The sequence below is a fragment of the Capricornis sumatraensis genome, chromosome 2 (assembly GCF_032405125.1).
Source record: "Capricornis sumatraensis isolate serow.1 chromosome 2, serow.2, whole genome shotgun sequence".
NCBI classification, from domain to species: Eukaryota; Metazoa; Chordata; class Mammalia; order Artiodactyla; family Bovidae; genus Capricornis; species Capricornis sumatraensis.
The window spans coordinates 34,998,333-35,020,002 of record NC_091070.1 but is presented as its reverse complement, the minus strand read 5'-3'; the positions used below and the strand labels follow the sequence as shown (position 1 = coordinate 35,020,002).

Below are 21,670 nucleotides of genomic sequence, written 5' to 3'. Positions count from 1 at the left end.
CTAGAAACCCGACAATCTCTTATTTTGGATTCTCCCAGATACAGTGCTCTTCACATGCTGAGATCTGTATCCTAAATTCAGTAAATCAGCAACCCACACATCTGCGTACCACAGCATTGAAATAAACCAGGTGGTGACCAGATAACCCCCACAAATTAGAAAGCAAAATGAAAACTCACTCTTTTTGAAATTCTTCTTGCTTGCTCTTAAGCTGGCTTAACCTTTCCTTTTTGTCTATAAACCTGTAAGAAAAAAATGCAGCATTTTATTTAAATGTTCATTTTTTTTTCAGTCAAATGAGATTATGCAAATTCCTGAGAGCCAATCATTTCTGCAGACTCATCCAGAAATGTCACTGTCCAAACATATCTTCTCGATGGGATGCATGCAGCTGCCTATCATTTTACTTAAAACTAGGTTCATATTCTCAGCTTTAAAACTCTTTCATGGATTTATAAAGTATGTCTATAGGTTTCTTCATGCCTAGGTTAAATTATCTTCCAAAACAGGCAAATCAGAGCACTAAAGTGAGTTTGAATCCAAGGAAACTGAGGCTTCCATTATAAATAACTAATTATTAAACTTAACTGAACCCTGCTCTCATCTATAAATTGGTGCCTCAGTTCAGTTTAGTCACTCAGTCATGTCCGACTCTGCGACCCCATGGACTACAGCATGCCAGGCCTCCCTGTCCATCACTAACTCCCAGAGTTTACTCAAATTCATGTTCACTGAGTCCGTGATGCCACCCAACCATCTTATCCTCTGTCATCCCCTTCTCCTCCCACCTTCAATCTTTCCCAGCATCAGGGTCTTTTCACATGAGTCAGTTTTTCGCATCGGTGGCCAAAGTATTGGAGATTCAGCTTCAGCATCAGTCCTTCCAATGAATATTCAGGACTGATTTCCTTTAGGGTTGACTGGTTGGATCTCCTTGATGTCCAAGGGACTCTCAAGAGTCTTCTCCAACACCACAGTTCAAAAGCATCAATTCTTCAGTGCTCAGCTTTCTGTATAGTCCAACTCTCACATTCATACATGACTACTGGAAAAACCATAGCTTTGACTAGACAGACCTTTGTTGGCAAAGTAATGTCCTATTTTTTCTCACTAAATTTATTGCTAGTCATTACGGCTAGCAAGTCACTATTATTAACACAGTTAAAAGCAAAGAATATCACATCACAGATTATTTTTTATATTTGTCAGTATTCTACCCTTATTTTCTTCCTGCTACCTTATTAGGGATTTAGTTTGCTTTTTTTGTTTTTTTGGAGTGTAAGGTAGAAACTTCAATCGTCAAATTTAAGCCTCTCATTAAGTTACAAATTTCCACCAAAGTATTGCTTAAGCTAAACCCTTAACATTTTTGAAATGCTGTATTTTATTCTTTAGTTTGAAATTTTTAATTTTCCATAAAATTCCCTCTGATCAGGAATTTATTTATAAGTGTATCACTCAATTTCCAGATATACCAGCTTTTTAGGTAACTTATTGTTATTTTTCTACTTTAACTCTGATGTGGTCCCAGAATACATGAGATTTCAATCTTTTAATTTGAGATTGTCTTATGGCCTTGCACATGATGCACTTCACCTTGGTGAAAGTTCCATGTGAACTTGAAAGAATGTATATTTTATAGTTCCTGGGTACAGAGTTCTATAAGCATCAACCAGCTGAAGGTGGCAAGCAGTGATATTCAAATCTTCTAGATCTGTGCTGTTCAACACAGCAGCCATCAGGCATATGTGGCTACTGAGTACCTAAAATGTGACCATAATGGCTCTAAAAATCTCTTCCTTAAAATAATAGTAAAATAATCTCTTCCTTAAAATAAAAAAATTTAAAAATGTATGAGTAATATCACGCAACAGACTAGTTCAAATTGGGAAAGGAGTACATCAAAGCTCTATATTGTCACCCTGCTTATTTAACTCATGTGCAGAGTACATCATGTGAAATGCCAGACTGGATGAAGCACAAGCTGGAATCAAGATTGCTGGGAGAAATAGCAATAACCTCAGATATGCAGATGACGCCACCCTTATGGCAGAAAGTGAAGAAGAATTAAAGATGAAAGTGAAAGAGGAGAGTGAAAAAGTTGGCTTAAAACTCAACATTCAAAAAACTAAGATCATGGCATCCAGTCCCATCACTTCATGGCAAATAGATGGGGAAATAATGGAAATAGTGACAGACTATTTTTGGGGGGCTCCAAAATCACTGCAGACGGTGGCTGCAGTCATGAAATTAAAAGACTCTTGCTCCTTGAAAGGAAAGCTATTACCAACCTGGACAGCATATTAAAAAGCAGAGACATTACTATGCCGACAAAGGTCCATCTAGTCAAAGCTATGGTTTCTCCAGTGGTCATGTATGGATGTGAGAGTTGGATCATAAAGAAAGCTGAGTGCCAAAGAATTGATGTTTTTGACCTGTGGTGTTGGGGAAGACTCTTGAGAGTCCCTAGGACTGCAAGGAAATCAAATCAGTTCTAAAGGAAATCAGTCCTGAATATTTATTGGAAGAACTGATTCTGAAGCTGAAGCTCTAATACTTTGACCACGGGATACAAAAAACTGACTCATTAGAAAAAACCCTGATCCTGGGAAAGACTGAAGCCAGGAGGAAAAGGGGACAACAGAGGATAAGATGGCTGGATGGCATTACTGACTTGATGGACATCAGTTTGAGCAATCTCCAGGAGCTGGTGATGGACAGGGAAGCCTGGCGTGCTGCAGTCCATGGGGTTGCAAAGAGTCGGACACGACTGAGCAACTGAACTTAACTGAATCTCATGCAATGATTCTGAATTGAGCTAACAGTGGCTTATTAACTACTTTCAAAGAAATAAAGGTAATGTTACCTGCCATGGTAACATGGTATGGAGTCCAGAATTAGGCTTGTGGCTATCTCCTGATTTTCCAGTCTAAATTAAAACAATTCAACAGAATCATAACATAAAACCAGAACCATAACAGCCCTAAAAATCTCTTCCTTAAAATAATCCAGACACAGAAGTCTAACACACTATTTTTATAATCCCACATCTGAAATATCCCTGGATATCTACTTCTAAATGGAAGGGATAAAATGCCCCAATTATGACTCTGCCATTTCATAGTCACTGAAAATGTACCACATATATTAAACAAGAAAGCAAATCAGACAATATTATATGTGACAGAATTATATACTTAAGTGGCTTAATTAAATTAAAAATTCACTTTCTCAGTGACACTCTCACATTTCAACAGCTACATATGGCTGGAGGCCACTTTACTGGATGCACAGATATGGAGCATCATTGCACAGAGTTCTACTGGGTAGTACTGCAAAGGCCAGTGAGGTGGTAACTACAGGAACCATTAGAAAACTCAGAAACCAATGTAGAATGTGGACAAATTCACAGGTTCACCAAATAATTTATCAGGCTTTTACTATGTGCCTGCAACTTACTACAGAGCATTTTACAGAATGTTAAGAAATCTAATCATTCATTTTCTGCAACTGGCTGTGTGCTAGACATGGTACTTGTTATATGCTTCCATTTCCTTATATTGAAAATGAGAAACAAATGTGGTATTTACGTCTCCCTTACTGAGGTAATGCGTGATTCATGCTCTTGATAACCTGAAAGATGACAAACTCACAAGATTCATCAACCTGTGTAAACAAAGGGCTGACACGAAGGAGAAAATCCTGCTTTCAAAGGCTATAAAAGTGCTCCTTTCGCATCTGTTGTAAAGATTCCACTTTGCACTGACACAAATTGGGATGATGACACTGTCCAGCTTTGTTATCAGGCTGGTTAATTCTCCTGGGTTGTTAGAAACAAACCCAAACTTAAAACACAAAAATAAACAGACACAAACTTAAAACACAAGCAGGAGATGGCAATTCCTCCTGTACCGAACGCTTCATGAGCAATGTCATTCTTCACGAAGGAAATGAAAAAATAGGTAGTGTGAACAGAGCAAAAGAGCAGATGGTATCAAGGAATGTGCCCGGTCAGCAAGCCAACTGCTTACCAGCACCTCATCCATTCTCTGCATTTTCCAGTTCTGGACTCATGGAGATAGATTAGGGGAGGAAAAAAAAAGAAAAAAGGAAAAGGGGGAAAGGCATATTTTATTTTATACACTGTCTTTCAAGCTGGGTTTATTACATAAAATGTTCTATATCTTTTTCCACGTCTCATTATAGAATTTCACTGAATGGACATCATGTAACTTGTTCACAGAAACTCCTACTGAGGAACACTGCCATTGCTTCCAACTTTTCACCACTATCAATAATGTTAGGAATGAATATCCTGGTGCACAAATCTTTTTAAGCTTTTAGGTTTCTCTACAAGAAATTCTTATAAATAAACTGCTAGGTCAAATATTTTCATGCCAACCTCTGGCAGTTATCTCTAAATTTCTTCTGAAATCATTTCATATGATATTTCCAACCCTATCAGCCTGTTCTCATTCTCTCAGCGCTGCAATTTTATTCTTTACTAACCTGACTGGCTTCCCACTCCCTTCCTTCAAAGACAGTTTACAATTCATTTACTTGCCTTTCTTCATTATTTCTTATTGGCTACTTTTCATTTGTTATTCTATGTCCTTTGTTCACTTTTCTATAGTTTTTTTTAAAGGGTTATTAGGAAAATTAGCTATTTTCCTTTCATACATCTTAAAATTCTTTCTCAACTTTCTTAGTGACTACTTATGGTTCTGCTCTACAAAAATTCCAAAATTTTGTGCAGATACATTTATTCATTTTCTTGTCACTGAATGGCTCTATAGTTTTGCATTGTTTTCTGAAAGAGATCTGCCAGTGAACCTGTACCATGCATCAGGGCTTTTAAACACTTTTTTAATATTTTCTTTCCCAATTTAAAAATGTCTTTTGTGTTATTTACCAAATTCCTCCAGACTTGTACTTGCTTTTCTCCCCCCTAAAAAAGGATTCCCTTAAGTTGACTTTAAACGGTGCCCCTGTGACAGAGACTGGTGAGAGCCAGGAGCAGGCGGTCACATACAGTCTGGGGCTATCAATCCAAGAGACGGCGCACAACCCAACTCAGGTTCTGGAGTCACGTTTGCCTGAGCTGCCACTTGAGGACGGGTTAGAGGTGGCCCTGCTAAAGGAAGGAAGGCATTACAGGCAGAGGAGATTCTGCTGTTTCACAAGCTAGGAAGTTAACCTGTCCTGCCCCAGAGAACTTCACCACCTCCGGGGGACAGCAGGGTGATGAGGATCAGTTACAAGTGAGATCCGCCATTGCTCCACGCTGCGCCATGGCCACAGATCGTCCTGGGTGACTGAGTGGATCTGGCCACAAGCAGGACTGGTCACCTAAGTCTGTCCCATGAGACCAGAAAAGCAGCACCCAGGCATGCACCCTATCAGGAATCCTATTAATTCTGTGCGAGATGATCAATAACACCGTCAGACCACCGACTACACCTTGCTGAGCACTGACTTGGTGCCTTTCATAAAAGAACTCACCTTCCATCTGCCTGCCCAGTCCTTTCCCTCATTCTAGTGCTTTACATTCACTTTGTGCCTAGGGTTATGGCGACAGAAAGTCCAAGAAACACTCTTCCTATATTTTAAGAAAGGTAAACAGAACCCCACAAAACTTTCAAATATGCAATTGAGGGCCTTAAGAATTAGTCAACCCTTATATTCCTTGGGTTTCTTAAATCTGAAAGGAGAAAATAAGCACTGACAGCTTTCAAATTAGTGGGGGGGAATTCCCCCCAGCTCTGATTTGGACACAGGTTGGTGAAGAGGTGATGATTCTGGCTCTAGAAATAAGGCAGCAAGACTTATTGGGCAAGAAAGAGCACAAATTTTCTTGGAGAAGAGCATAGAAATCTCTATTATACAAGCAGAAATGGTTAAAGAACTGAGTATTTCTTCAACTAGGATACTATCAATAACACAGCAAAAATTACTAGCATTCACATTTTTCTCCCTCAAGTTCTTTTAGGCATTCAAGGGTATGACGTTTATGGACAAATACAATATGAAAAGACATAGTCCTTATCAGAATAGTTCTTCTACCTTATGTTAGAGTAAAGTATGAGGAAACACACAACTTCAACAACGCGGGTCTCATCAATTGTAAATACTACAGTACCACACGGTCTGAAGTGGATTCAATCTGTGGATGCAGAGCAACCGCGGATAAAAAGAGGGCTGACTATAAATTATAGGCGAATTAACCCCTGTTGTTCAAGGCTTAACTGTAGTAAAAACATACTCCACTGGCAGCAATGAAGGTTAAGTCATTAGTAGAAAGTACAAACAGAGCACTGTTTAGTTTCCTCACTTGTAAAATGAAAATAATGATTATCCTACTTGATTATAGGGATTAAATAAGATAAATGTGAAAGCATCAGGTACAGGCATTTAACAGGCAATACAGGCTAGTTTCCCTTTTCTTCATCGCAATCAGCGATTTTGCACTTAATCCTACTAATGTATTAAATTGAGTATATACATATGTATGTATGTATGTATTTCAGATCTGGAGGTCAATGTAAGAATGAGCATAGCCCAGCAGTAAGTAAGGCACAACTACTCTGAGAGTCCTCATCTTAAAAACAGGTTAATAACTCATGGTTTTGTTAGCAGGGAACAAACGAGACAATACTTGTGAAATCCTTTTACAAATTCTGAAGGGTACACATAATGGTTAGGAGTAGCCAGTGATACTGATTGAAACAAGAATTATACTTTCTTAGGAGATCCGCATGTATTGTTGGAAATACAATTAATAAGCTACAAGGGTTGGGAGCTGTGACCCTTCCTGAAAGAGATAACCAAAGAGCAGCAGGTTGATTAAACTCTTGTCTCAAGATGGCGAGTCCAGGTACCTATGGAGCTTTTATTCTGCTGAGTGGGGTACACAGATGTGGGTCCAGAACCGAATCCTCATGAAAACAAACTTTTATATAAGCTAAGGACTGACAACCAAAAAGATACTGGAGGGGAACAGAAATGTCTCGAGAGTAGCTTTTAGGATGCATCTTCCTCTCAAAATCTTCACTAATGTCTAAAATTTCTTGCTGTTCTCTATCCCACTTCTCAATTTGTCCAGTGCCCATATTTGTTTTGTGGTAAAAATGTAGTCCTCAATGCCTAAAACTCTGCCTAAAACTCATCAGTGAAAGGAGCGCTGTATCATTCCTGATGCTGTGTACATATGAAAGCAATATCCATCTGCTCATAAAATGCCTTTCTTTTTGATCCACACTTTAAAATAACTGGTTTCTAAACCAGCACGTAGATGTTCCTGGGTATCCTCAGATTATCCCCCCTGTCTCATTCTTACACCCTATCATGAACTGGTAAGCAATTCTTTCCAGTTTTGAGTGGAAAGATTATTTCAACTTGTCAGTTATTTATTGGGTAACAGTGTTATTTCTAGTATCAGATAAATGTTTAATCCAGAAAACTACATTCCTGTTAAAAGACCTGCACTTTTAAAATGTTCTCTGGTACAAGATTCAAAGGAGATGGTATTGAGAGTACTGCTTAAAATCATTCCTCTTCATCTCTTAAGGAAGCAAACAAGTGAAAAGATAGACACAAAAGCAGAGATGTGGGTACTGTCTCAGGACTGGGCTGAGGTGGGAGATGAGGAAAGGATAGTGTTGATGAGGGTACCAAGGCTATAAGGAACTGTCCCACTGAATAATAACCAAAAATAAAAACCCAAAGTGGCAAGTTCAAGTATTTTTCAATCAATCTAACTGCCAAACTCATACTGTCCATAAAACTACATAAAGATGCATGTTCCCTTCTTAGAAGTCAAAAGAGTTATTAGGAGACACATTTATTCTTTAATATTGAATTTTCCTTGAACTGCTAAACCATTAGAACCTATATATTCAGCTAGTCTATTAATGAAACCTGAAAAAAACCTACATTTATAGGAACTTTGATATGTACATCACATTCAAGATCCTTGCAGGCACAGCTATTTTGGTTGACTTACTGAAAAGAACCAGGGGTTAAACAAAGGTATTTAAATCATGCTGAAGCTTCCATATTTTATTTCCAAGTGGTTTCCCACAGTCAGTGAGTTTTCTCATAAAGTAAGAGAGGAAAAAGGGTGTGAAAGTAAAGCACAGATTACAAAATTTTTCATAAGTACTGAAGACCAGAGAATATCTCACAATCAACCTTTAGCTCAAGATATTTAAGGCTTATTAGTAGTCAGTGTAAATCCTCGAGAGCAGAAACCTGCCTTTCTCTTATCTACTGGAATACTTCACGCCAATAACTGTACCCAATGAGCTCAGTCCAACTGATCTGGCCATCAGGACAGGGTCCTGGGTCTCAAGAGATTCTTGTATCCTACTACATGCTGGACACTGGTTAGGGAATGAAGGAAAACAAGCAAACTCCTCTTTAGAAATACACACTTCAGAAAAGGGGATGATTGAAAGAGAAGTGAAGCTGTCTGTTATCCCTAAACCTTAACTTTTTCATTTCTAAATTCTGAATGATCCTGGTATTTATTTTTCACTTTTCTGCTTCGTCATAAAAAGAAATCCACTGTAACACATCCCTCTCCTGAAAATAATCTGTATTTCAGTTTCTAAAATGGTCTTGCCTTTACCATTCCCTTCAACAATTTGCTTATTATGTTCCTCCCCAGCGCTGCACTAACCATCAGGATGGGACTGAACAAAAGCAGAATTCACTCCTGTGTGGAACTACTGATACATTCTGGATGCAGTTACCTTCCGCAGATAAGTGACACCACTTACCATGCTCAATACCATGAAAGAATTGAGTACTGTAACAGAAATGGGGGGAGAGATAAAGTGGGGACCTACCTGAGTGAAGGTCAGGCAAAGTCTCGCTGAGGAAGTGACATTTAAGTTGAGACATGAAAGGCAAAATGCTCATCAGGAGGAACAGTGTTCCAGGTAGAGGGAATAGTAAGGAAAAAGGCCCATGGGTAGAAGAGTTCCATGTGTTTGAGGATGTGAGAGAAAGCCCAATTACTGAGCTGTGAACATGAGGGAATGTGGTGAGAGTTTACTTTTTTTGAGTGCTTAATACATGCTAGACATCGTGTTAAGTAATTCAGTTCATGCTCTTATGTAATTACTACCAGAAACCTATGAAACTTCAAAATCACATAACAACTGGTGGAGCCTGGATTCAATTCAATACAGCTTGAATCCAAAGATCACATTTTAAACTCAACCTTACAGCCAAAATTACAAGGTAGGCAGTAGCCAGATAAGGCTTAATGAGCACAGTAAAAAGTTTGAATTTTATTTTCTATAAAGTGAAAAAACACTGAAGGGTTTAAGCAAAACAGTGAGTTATCTGATTTACATCTCTACTGTGGCTGTTGTGTGAAGGCCAGAGGGTGGCTAGGGAGCTGTACCTGTAAAAGAAAGAAAACAAAACTAGTGGCCAGGAAAGAAATGATAGCGGTCTGGACTAGAAGTAGACAGGTTCAAGATCTACTCTGAAGCAGATCAAACTATACCTGTCAATGATTTGGATACATGGAATAAGAAAAAAAGGAAAAAGCTAGGACAACGTCCAGGTTTCTGGTTTAAGTAACAAACGGGTCACGATGTATAATGATGAAGTGGTGCAGGATCAGATTAAGTTTGGGAAGGAAGGGTAGATTGATCCAGTCATTCAACGAATCTTTATTAAGCTTCTACTATGAGGATATAGCAGAGTACAAAACTGTCTTAAAGTTTTCACAGAGCTAACATCACTGGAGTGAGAGGCAGTTACAAATTAATATGTAAACCATAAGATGGTGACAGGTACTATGGAAAACAAGGTATCACATTGTGTGGGGAAGAAAGTTACTATTTTAATTGAATGAATGGTCAGAGTTTCTCTGTAAGGAACAGAGGCCTACGGATTCAAAGAAAGTAGCCTAGAAGCCTAGAAGAAAGGAGTTCCTGGCAGTCTGAATAAGACTGAGGCAGGAGTGTTCTCAGTATGCCTGAGTCCTGGCAAGGAGGCCATGATGTTTTGCAGAGCAGGTAAGAGAAGGAAATGGCAACCCAATCCAGTATTCTTGCCTGGAGAGTCCCACTGAGGGAGGAGCCTGGTAGGCTACAGTCCACCGGGTTGCAAAGAGCTACTTTACTTTTACTAAGAGAAAACAACAGAACTGGAGAACAAACAATATAGAACTTCGGATAAACACTTTGGCTTTTTTTTTTTTTTAAACTTTGGGTAAAACAGGACACCCCTGGAAGATGTGAACAGAGGAATGGAAGAATGGAATTAATTTGTCTGCAATATGAGAAATTACACTATGAAGGAGAAAAGGCAGAAGCAGAGACTCAACAGGCAATAATCCTCCGGTGGACCAGAAGGGGAGGTAGTGAAAGGGCTGGGATTAGGATAGGTTTTGAATGGCAGATGGGATTTGTTGATGGGATAAAATATGGTGGCATTAAGAGAGGAGTCAAGGAAGACTGGAAGACTTTTTTTGCCTGTTTCAAAGAATTAGGTCATCATTTACTGGGTTGGGATGAGCATGAGAAAAATAGATTTATTATGGATAATCATGAATTCAGTTTGCCATATGAAGATGGAGATTCTCACTACAAATTTAAATACAACTAGAGCAGGCAGCTGTTTTCTCAATTTAACAAAGGCCTAGGTTGGAGAAACAAGTCTGGCAGTCTTCAACCTATAGATGATATTTAAATTATAGGAATAGATCTAGGAAAAAGTATATAGAGAAGAGGATCTAGAACTGATCCTTGAAAGACATTTCCATCTCATACCTAGTATTTTTATAATAAAACTGTTTTAATTCTTAAAGCTATTACTTATTATATCAGCAGTTTCTAAATTCATCAACTACATCAATGAGAAAACAATGACGAATTAAAAGATTATATCATACAAATCTTCTCAAAATAGAAAGTAATGAACTCCATTCATGATCAGAAGACTATCAGAAACTCAAAAACACTTTCAAATACAGATGTTATATAATCCAGTGGTTCAGTGCATGGCATATGGGTTCAGGCGGCCTGGAATTTAATTCTGGTCCCTACCCTTATTATTTGTGTGACCCAGGGCAAGAAACTGTGCAGCTCCCTTAGCAGTAAATTAGGGATAATATACTTATTGGATTGTTGTTAAGGTATTATCTGAACTTTTGCACTAAAAAAAATTAGCTGGCTTACTGTCACTAAGTTATCGAAACAAAAATTGGGACTGAGAAAACTTGCAGCTAACCACACTAATTTTACAATCATTTAACCAAGGACTTGTTTTAGTCACTAAGTCTGTCCGACTCTTTTGTGACCCCATGGACTGTACCCCGCCAGGCTCCTCTGTCCATGGATTTCCCAGGCAAGAATACTGGAGTGAGTTGCCATTTCCTTCTCCAGGGCATCTTCCTCACCCAGGGACAGAACCCGGGGCTCCTGGATTGTTAGTTGTATTCTTTACCACTGAGCCACCTGGAAAGCCCAGGACTTGTAGGCCTCTGTTTAAATTTCAAAACGAGGCCAAAACGTGTTCTTAAATTCAATTCTCTAAGGGCTTGCACCTCCCACTCTGCATTTGTAAAACAGAGGAAACACATCCTCAAACTCCTTAACATTCAAAACAATCTTTGTAAAGAGGAGAAACTAGCTAGACTAGTTTATACATTAGAGTAAGTATGTCTGATAACAAGATCAATCTGTGACACAAACTATCAGGGCCCGAATCCCTCTTAACCAGTTATTTGATTCTCTTCTGGCCTCTTCTCTAGAAAATGAATGTTCTTTTGAAAATAAAGATTAAACCAAGCTTTTGCTTGAGCGAGTAACAAAGTACAGAGAATCCAACTCTATGGCAATAATAGAAGACCTCTCCACAGGCACCACCTAGTACCAGAAGCACCGTGAGGTCAGACTCCACTCGAGTGGGTTAGGAGGAAACTGCGACCTCTCCTCTTCGGGCCTCCATCCCCATCCCCTGGGAGCAAAGCACCGGCGCAAAGGAGCTACCTTCGCTACCTCCTCCTCTTTTCGCTGGGCTCCGAGGCCCAGACTCGGCTCCAGGCTCCAGCCTCCGAGCCAGTGGAGACACCCAGAGAAGACAATAGCGCAGGGGCGGCTGCCGTACCTTTCGCGGTCGCGGCCGTCGAAGTAGACGAAATCGCCGCTCTGGACGCACTTGGCGCAGGTCAGCCGCCGGCGGGTGGTGTTGCAGAGCGGGCAGCGCTCGACCGCCACGTACAGCCCCTCCGCGTCGTCCACAGAGTCTACCAGGTCCCGGGCGAGCGGCTGGGGCCCGCAGCCAGGAGCCTCCTGCGCCTGGGCTCCCTTCCCACTGGGAGACGCCATGATAGCATGAGAGCAGAGGCAGTCACGTGGGATTTTGTTTTCAACCAGGTGCATCTTGGGTGAGGAGGAGGGGTCTGGGAGGGGCCTAGGGAGGCTCCAGGAGCTCGGCGGGAATCCCGCGATCACCTAGCCGGACCTCGCCTACCCGTCAGCTGCCGCTGGGTACGAATTAGGTTAGAGGAGGGGGGAGGCGGCGCAACAGAGTGTCGTCAGCGGCTCCTTCACGTCCAGGCTACAAACTAACGCCACAAACTTGTGCAAGAGATAGTAATACAGTGCCCCCAGGATTTGGGGAAGACAGATTGCGAACGCATAAGGGAATTTCTGTCATTAGCTGTGGATACTTACTAAATTTGACTAAAACCACCGCAGAGTTGGATGAGGGAAGTGGGTCTTGGAGCGAGGGGGAATTATGGCTCATGTGATTTCGGGGCAAATTCCTCACCTCTCCCGTGTTCACGTGGAGAAAATTTCAGTGCCCACCCAACGTCGTGAGGATTAACAAGTCAATCCGTTTAATAGTAATCTGATAGTACTTTGCCAATAATAACTAACCAGTGGAAACAACTGTACTGAACGTGTAAATCACAGTTGGATCTTTATGAAAAATAAATTTTAATGTCCAGCATTCTGCTTCTATTCTCGGCCATATTCCAAGAATTTCAACTAGGTAGTCTTTTAACATGGCTTGATTACTCCAAATTTCTTTCTGTGAGGATAAATAAGGTGCGCCAGAGGATTATATCCGAGTAATTGGTGTTTGAATATGCCTGTAAACTACATAAGAAAAAAACTGGGCTCATAGGTCAAATGATCCAGACCAGTGACTCAACAGGATTATTTTGGCAGGGTATAAATTAATGACTGCCTTAATTTCTCCCTTCAACTAGGGCTTCTCTCCCAAGTTCAGTTCAGTTCAGTCGCTCAGTCGTGTCTGACTCTTTGCGACCCCGTGTGTCGCAGCACGCCAGGCCTCCCTGTCCATCACCAACTCCTGGAGTTCACTCAGACTCACGTCCATCGAGTCAGTGATGCCATCCAGCCATCTCATCTTCTGTCATCCCCTTCTCCTCCTACCCCCAATCTCTCCCAGCATCAGAGTCTTTTCCAATGAGTCAACTCTTTGCATGAGGTGGCCAAAGTACTCGAGTTTCAGCTTCAGCATCATTCCCTCCATACCCTCAAATTCATAACTGCCTACACTAGGCTTAAAGTAATGTACGGTGACCAATTCACTGTACAGAATTGGTCTGAAGCAATTCAGAAACAAAACTGAACTCTCCCTCCCCACAAACGTTTCCTCATTTTGTTGTTCACTCGACCAGTCGTGTCCGACTCTTTGAGACCCCATGGACTGCAGGCCAGGCCTCCCTGTCCTCATTTCAGTGAAAGACAATCCCCGCCCACAGGGGAACAAGGTCCAAGACTCTTATTAGCCCATCCCCCTCCCTGTTAATCTCCACTTCATCAAATGCCCATGATTCCCACAAGCTAATTGGGTTTTGAAGCTGAGCTCTTTGCTCCAGCCTCTTAAGTCTTATTTGATCTATTTTAATACAATTACATAGGGTTATGAAGGTACAAAAAAAAGCACAAAATCCCTAAACTGTTTTCAAAATAGACTTTATACTAAACCTGAATGGTTCCTGAAAGTTTAAGATTTATTTTTAGGGAGAGAAATACTTTTCTCTGATCATTTCAAACAAAACGATATGTAATTATTTTTCTTAAAGTTTTCAGACTTTAATGTTTCATTTGTATTCTGACAGGATCCGTCCCAGGCCTGTACCTACTGGCCAGGATCATCTACTCAATATTTTAAAAGGCAAAAAAAAAAAAAGACAATAGACAATTTCTATCCTGTTTTATACAGATATTTTAAGTTTCTATATATTGTTATGCATTTTTAGAGAACACATGTTCATGTACTACGTCTTTAACAAGAACAAAGCATTAAATTTTAATGATGTTAGAATATCATTCTAGCAAGGCCTTAACTCTTCAAATTCTGAAATCAGGTTACTTTTTCCATTTTAAAAATAACATACAATAGTCATTTCAAAAAAAAGCATCATTTCTTAGGCATGGTTACTCATACAGAATCACACTTTAATAATTAAAGTCAAAATGTGCATGGGACATCTACAGTCTAGCTGTTTCTGTTGCTGGGCTTATGTGTGTATTCAAACCAACATACTGTGAGATGTTGAATGATACGTTCAGGCTTTTTTAAAACCCTTTAGAATAGGATAGATGTTTTCAAATGCTTCATAGATGTCAGAACGTTTTTTGGCACCTATAAAGAAATCCAAGTTTACATAATCTTTAATATAAAAGCAATGCTAAAATTTTCTTAAGACTAAAATTTCATTGTCACTTTCAGTTACCTTTAATACTTTAGGTGTACCTGAAAAGTACTTTATTCCTGGTAAAGACAAAAGAATTTGGTGACCACAGTCATACTCCCACAAAAACATACCCTAGAGCAGAGTTTTCTAGTATTTCTATAATGTGGGCACATCAGTATATCTTTAGCCTCCTAGGGCACAGTATGAAATATGGAATGTTATCTCTTGGTGTGCCATGGACATGACCACAGAACATGACCTTCATCAGCAGCTGTGGGCACTTCAGTTCAGTTGCTCAGTCGTGTCCGACTCTTTGCGACCCCATGAATCGCAGGACGCCAGGCCTCCCTGTCCATCACCAACTCCAGGAGTTCACTCAGACTCACATCCATCGAGTCCGTGATGCCATCCAGCCATCTCATCCTCTGTCGTCCCCTTCTCCTCCTGCCCTCAATCCCTCCCAGCATCAGAGGCTTTTCCAATGAGTCAACTCTTCGCATGAGGTGGCCAGAGTACTGGAGTTTCAGCTTTAGCATCATTCCTTCCAAAGAAATTCCAGGGCTGATCTCCTTCAGAATAGCTACCAGAAAAAGGGACTTCCTTTGATCTACTCAGCTTTAGTTAACATCCTTATTCCCTAATATTAACTAACAGAGTGAGACAAACTGCAACTGTTCTAAAGTTTCAAATTTCAATTTGGGAAGGGATTATTAGAGGGAAAGATTCTACCATTGTTACCCTTAGAGTTAAGTTTCACGAGGTCTTTAATTACAACTGCTCTAGGGGTTAAAAAGGATAAAAATACGAATTAGACACACTGCCCACCCTTCATCGAGATTATCAGTCAGCCCTACTAACTACCTTCCACTTTCAAAGCTATGTAGGCATGTTATGTTAAGGGTTAAGGACATGTAGTACTTATGTGGAACTGTCAGTCCATCAGGGAACTATTATCTGATACTGGGTAGGAGGCAAGGAGATTAATGAAAAGCATGTTAAAAACTGTTAAGAAAAATGGAAAATAGTTTTTTTAAGTTGATAAAGACTTGTTCTTGGGAGCTATAAACTTAGCTAGGAGAAAGGCTAAGTAAGACAGCAGAAATAACTTGTGGGATGTAGTTATCTGGTTTAAGGATGGGACTAACGAGAGGGAATTCCCAAAAGGAGAATCAAGAGATTTGAGAAGTAGGTAGAAATCAGAATTCAGAATCTAGGATGAGCTAGAATAATTTAAAAAGTGGAAAATGGCAAGTGTTGGCAAAGAGACTGAGAAATTGGAACCCTCATACGTTGCTGGTAGAAACATAAAATGGTTCAGCTACTATGGAAAATAGTTTAGCAGTTCCTCAAAGCTGCTAAAGAAGAATTACCACATGACACAGCAATTTCACTCCTGGGTACCTGGGAATATACTCCCCAAATTGAAAATAAGTACTCACACAAATAATATGCATGTAGCTGCATATTCATTGCTGACAATGGGGTATTATCCCACCACAAAAAGGAATAAAGCGCTGATACAAGTACAATGAGGATGAACCTCATAAACATTACATTAAAAGAAGTCAGACATGAAAGGTCACATATTATATGATTCCATTTATATGCTATCTCCAGAATAAGTAAATTCAGAGACTGGAGACTGGTGGTTGCCAGGGGTTAGGGTAGGGAGGAAAGGGGGGAAAACTGCCCATGACATAGGACTTTATTTTGGAATAGTGGAAATCTTTTGGCACTAGAGTTGGTGGTTGCACAACATTTTGAATGAACTAATTGTCCCTCAATTTTTCATTTAAATGGTTATATTTGTGCTATTTGCATTTCATCTCAATAAATTAAAAGTTAAGAATCAAAAATGAAGTACTTATTAGCTTAAAATGGCGGGGAGAGTGTGCTATGCAAGGGCAAAAGTTACTCATTCACTGCCAAAGAGTTTACTTTCTTGAGCCTCTACCTTCAAAGATGTCTGGTAGAGAGGTGGGAGGGTGAATCATTGAATGGTTAATAGAAACTTGGTACGTTTGAGGTAGGAAAAGTTCCTTAAGTCTCAGCAAATTTTAATTATAGTACTAAAAATTTTAGTTTCTAAAGAGACCGGTTTTGTAGAAGCCAAACTGTTAGTCTGGGAAAAAGTAAGACATCACTATAAAAAGACACTTCGCCTCTCGTTTGATGGACTTTTTCAGGTGCTGGATACATTTGAATAGAACAGCCTTAACTGGGAGAGTAAAGTAGGAAGATTCCCCTGGAGGAGGGCATGGCAACCTACTCCAGTATTCTTGCCTGGAGAATCCCCATGGATGGAAGAGCCTGGCAGGTCCATGGGGTCACAAAAAGTGGGACATGACTGAGTGACTAAGCACAGCACAGCAGCACAGTAGGCATAGCAAGCAGGGATACACATTCACCTAATCCACCCCCCCCCAACCCCGCCCCTGGCAAAAAACTAAAGTTCTTTTTTTTTTGGTAACTAAGTTTCTTTTTATATCTGAGTTAACAGATATCCAGGTCCAGCATTTTGGGTAACCATGTACTTCAGTTTTTTCATAACACTTAAAAATAATACCTAGGGACTTCCCTGCTGGCCCAGTGGTTAAGACGCCAAGCTCCCAATGCAGGGGGCACAGGTTCAATCCCTGGTGAGGGAACCAGGATCCCACATGCTTCATGGGGCAGCCCAAAATTTTTAGAAATACCAAGAGCTTTACATTCAAGCCCAAAATAGTATAGTGTTCTGGTGTCCCCTAGAGAGTAGAAAACACCCATTGCCCAAGAGGGAATAGACATTGAGAGTGATCATTTTTTTTTATATCATAGAAAAACAACTTTAGACACAGAAAGGCTTTAAGAAAATTGTCTAGTGCAGTTTTTAAAAATTTACTGTGTGGGAAAGCAAGGCCCAAGAAGTTGAAGATCCCCCGAATCATGAGTATCAACTTTGAGAGAAGACTTCACGTATATGTGTTCCTCCCTGTACATAGAAGGTGGAGCAAACAAACATCGCCAGGAATTGTAAATCCCAATGAGGGAACCCGGTCAATTTAGTGAAATATTTCCTCATTGAAATATTGGCATAAAAATTTTGAGGAAACCTAAATTGGCCCCACCGGAGAAGGCAATGGCACCCCACTCCAGTACTCTTGCCTGGAAAATCCCAAGGATGGAGGAGCCTGGTAGGCTGCAGTCCATGGGGTCGCAAAGAGTCGGACACAACTGAGCAATTTCACTTTCATGCATTGGAGAAGGAAATGGCAACCCACTCCAGTGTTCTTGCCTAGAGAATCCCAGGGATGGCGGACCCTGGTGGGCTGCCGTCTATGGGGTTGCACAGAGTTGGACATGACTGAAGCGACTTAGCAGCAGCAGCAGCAAATTGGCCCCACAGTCCTATTAATAATCAATCTATAATCAAACATCTCAATTTGGAGCACCAGACTCTGATTATATGACCCATCTCTTTTAAGCGAAATCTACCAGATCTTTCCTTCAAGTTTATGATGACCACCAATTTCCCTGGTAGCTCAACTAGTAAATAATCTGCCTGCAATGCAGGAGTTCAGTTCAGTTCAGTTCACTCGTGTCTGACTCTTTCCGACTGCAGCATGCCAGGCTTCCCTCTCCATCACCAACTCCTGAAGCTTGTTCAAACTCATGTTCACTGAGTCAGTGATGCCTTCCAACCATCTCATCCTCTGTCACCCCCTTCTCCTCCTGCCTTCAATCTTTCTTAGCATCAGGGTCTTTTCCAATGAGTCAGTTTTTCGCATCGGTGGCCAAAGTATTGGAGATTCAGCTTCAGCATCAGTCCTTCCAATGAATATTCAGGACTGATTTCCTTTAGGATGGACTAGTTTGATCTCCTTGCAGTCCAAGGGACTCTCAAGAGTCTTCTCCAACACTGCAGTTCAAAAGCATCAATTCTTCAGTGTTCAGTTTTCTTTATAGTCCAACTCTCACATCCATACATGACCACTGGAAAAACCATAGCTTTGACCAGACAGACCTTGGTCGGCAAAGTAATGTCTCTGCTTTTTAATATGCTGTCTAGGTTGGTCATAGCTTTTCTTCAAAGGAGCAAGTGTCATTTAATTTCATGACTGCAGTCTCCGTCTGCAGTGATTTTGGAGCCCCCCAAAATAAAGCCTGCCACTGTTCCCACAGTTTCCCCATCTATTTGCCATCTATTTGTGAAGTGATGGGACCAGATGCCATGGTTTTAGTTTTCTGACTGTTAAGTTTTAACCCAACTTTTTCAGTCTCCTCTTTTACTTTCATCTTCAATTCTTCTTTGTTTTCTGTCATAATGGTTGTGTCACCTGAGTATCTGAGGTTATTGATATTTCTCCTGGAAGTCTTGATTCCAGCTTGTGCTTCATCCAGCCTGGTATTTCGCATGGTGTACTCGGCATATAAGTTAAGTAAGCAGGGTGACAAGATACAAACTTGATGTGCTCCTTTCCTAATTTGGAACCAGTCTGTTGTTCCATGTCCAGTTCTGTTTCTTCTTGACCGAATACAGATTTCTCAGGAGGCAGGCAAGGTGGTCTGGTATTCCCATCTCTTGAAGAGTTTTCCACAGTTTGTTGTGATCCACACAGTCAAAGGCTTTGGTGTAGTCAAAAAGCAGAGGTAGATGTTTTTCTGGAACTCTCTTGCTTTCTTAATGATCCAACAGATGTTGGCAATTTGATCTCTCGTTCCTCTGCCTTTTCTAAATCCAGCTTGAACATCTGGAAGTTCATGGTTCACATATTGTTGAAGCCTGGCTTGGAGAATTTTGAGCATTACTTTGCTAGTGTGTGAGATGAGTGCAATTGTGCGGTAGTTTGAACATTTTTGGCATTGCCTTTCTTTTTCCAGTCCTATGGCCACTGCTGCGTTTTCCAAATTTGCTGACATATTTACTGCAGCACCTTCACAGCATCTTTTAGGGTTTGAGATAGCTCAACTGGAATTCCATCACCTCCACTAGCTTTGTTTATAGTGATGCTTCCTAAGGCCCACTGGACTTCACATTCCAGGATGTCTGGCTCTAGGTGGGTGATCCCACCATTGTGGTTATCTGGGTCATGAAGATCTTTTTGTACAGTTCTTCTGTGTATTCTTGCCACCTCTTCTTAATATCTTCTGCTTCTGTTAGGTCTCTACAATTTCTGTCCTTTATTGTGCCCATCTTTGTATGAAATGTTCCCTTGGTATCTCTAATTTTCTTGAAGAGATCTCTAGTCGCTCCCATTCTATTGTTTTCCTCTATTTCTTTACACTGATCACTGAGGAAGGCTTTCTTATCTCTCCTTGCTATTCTTTGAAACGCTGGATTCAAATGGGTATATCTTTCCTTTTCTCCTTGTCTTTCTCTTCTCTCTTTTTTCAGCTATTTCTAAGGCCTTGTCAGACAACAATTTTGCCTTTTTGCATTTCTTTTTCTTGGGGATGGTCTTGATCCCTGCCTACTGTACAATGTCACGAACCTCCATCTGTAGTTCTTTAGACACTCTATCAGATTGAATCCCTGGAATCTATTTGTCACTTCCATTGTATAATTGTAAGGGATTTCATTTAGGTCATACCTGAATGGTCTAGTGGTTTTCCTTACTTTCTTCAATTTAAGTCTGAATTTGGCAATAAGGAGTTCATGATCTGAGCCACAGTCAGCTCCTCCTCTTGTTTTTGCCAGCTGTGTAGAGCTTCTCCATCTTTGGCTGCAAAGAATATAATCAATCTGATTTCGGTGTTGGCCATCTGGTGATGTCCATGTGTAGAATCTTCTCTTGTGTTGTTGGAAGAGAGTGTTTGCTATGACCAGTGGATTCTCTTGGCAAAACTGTTAGCCTTTGCCCTGCTTCTTTTTGTACTCCAAGGCCAAACTTGCCTGTTACTGCAGGTATCTCTTGACTTCCTACTTTTGCATTCCAGTCCCCTATGATGAAAAGGACATCTCTTTTGGGTGTTAGTTCTAGAAGATCTTGTAGGTCTTCATAGAACCATTCAACTTCAGCTTCTTCAGCATTATAGGTCAGGGCATAGACTTGAATTACTATGATATTGAATGGTTTGCCTTGGAAATGAACATAGATCATTTTGTTGTGTTTGAGCTTACACCCAAGAACTGCATTTTGGACTCTTTTGTTGACTATGAGGGCTAGTTCATTTTTTCTAAGGGATTCTTGCCCACAGTAGTAGATATAATGGTCATCTGAGTTAAATTTGGCCATGCCAGTCTATTTTAGTTCACTGATTCCTAAAATGCGGATGTTCACTCTTGCCATCTTCTGTTTGACCACTTCCAATTTACCTTGATTCATGGATGTAACATTCCAGGTTCCTATGCAATATTGTTTTTTACAGCATCAGACTTTACTTCCATCTCCTGCAATGAAGGAGACTCTGCTTTTATTCCTGGGTTGGGAAGATCCCCTGGAGAAGGAACAGCTATCCACTCCAGTATTCTTGGACTTCCCTGGTGGCTCAGACAGTAAAGAATTCACCTGCAATGTGGGATACCTGGGTTTGATCCATGGATTGGGAAGATCCCCTAGAGAAGGGAGTAGCTACCTACTCCAGTATTCTTGCCTAGAGAATTCTATGGACAGAGGAGCCTGGCAGGCTACAGTCCATGGGGTTGGAAAGAGTCAGACATGACTGAGCAACTTTCACTTTCGCCAGATCATTCCTTCAAGTTATGATGACACCAATTTGGGGGATAAACACCTTTGCTAACTGTGGTAAATGAGAGAAATTCTGTGGCTAGTGCACTGAAGAAAGCACTGGCTACTGGCTTGAGATCAAACCACATGGGCTCAAATGCAAGCACTCCCACTAAGTTTGAAACCACAGGCAGATTGTTTAACTTCTGAGCTTCTATTTCCTCACCTATGAACAAGGACAACAGTCTTCTCATAGGGTGACTATAAGGATTGCGTGAACAAGTTTTTGCAAAAGTCCTTTTCCAATGGTAACATTTAACAAGAG

At 40.5% G+C, this 21,670-nt stretch overlaps 2 protein-coding genes across 2 annotated transcripts in view; both read right to left on the bottom strand.

The window, feature by feature from the left end:
* The window catches only part of ATG14 (autophagy related 14), a 35,032-nt gene extending 22,682 nt beyond the window's left edge, over positions 1-12,350 (bottom strand). The window contains exons 1-2 of the mRNA XM_068966200.1: positions 12,130-12,350; positions 180-242 (exon numbers count right to left, since the gene is read on the bottom strand). Coding sequence (XP_068822301.1) covers positions 180-242; positions 12,130-12,350 — 284 coding nt within the window. The remainder of the gene's footprint in view (positions 1-179; positions 243-12,129) is intronic.
* Positions 12,351-14,569: 2,219 nt separating this feature from the next.
* Positions 14,570-21,670, bottom strand: part of TBPL2 (TATA-box binding protein like 2) — a 41,135-nt gene continuing 34,034 nt past the window's right edge. The window contains exon 8 of the mRNA XM_068992279.1: positions 14,570-14,646. Coding sequence (XP_068848380.1) covers positions 14,570-14,646 — 77 coding nt within the window. The remainder of the gene's footprint in view (positions 14,647-21,670) is intronic.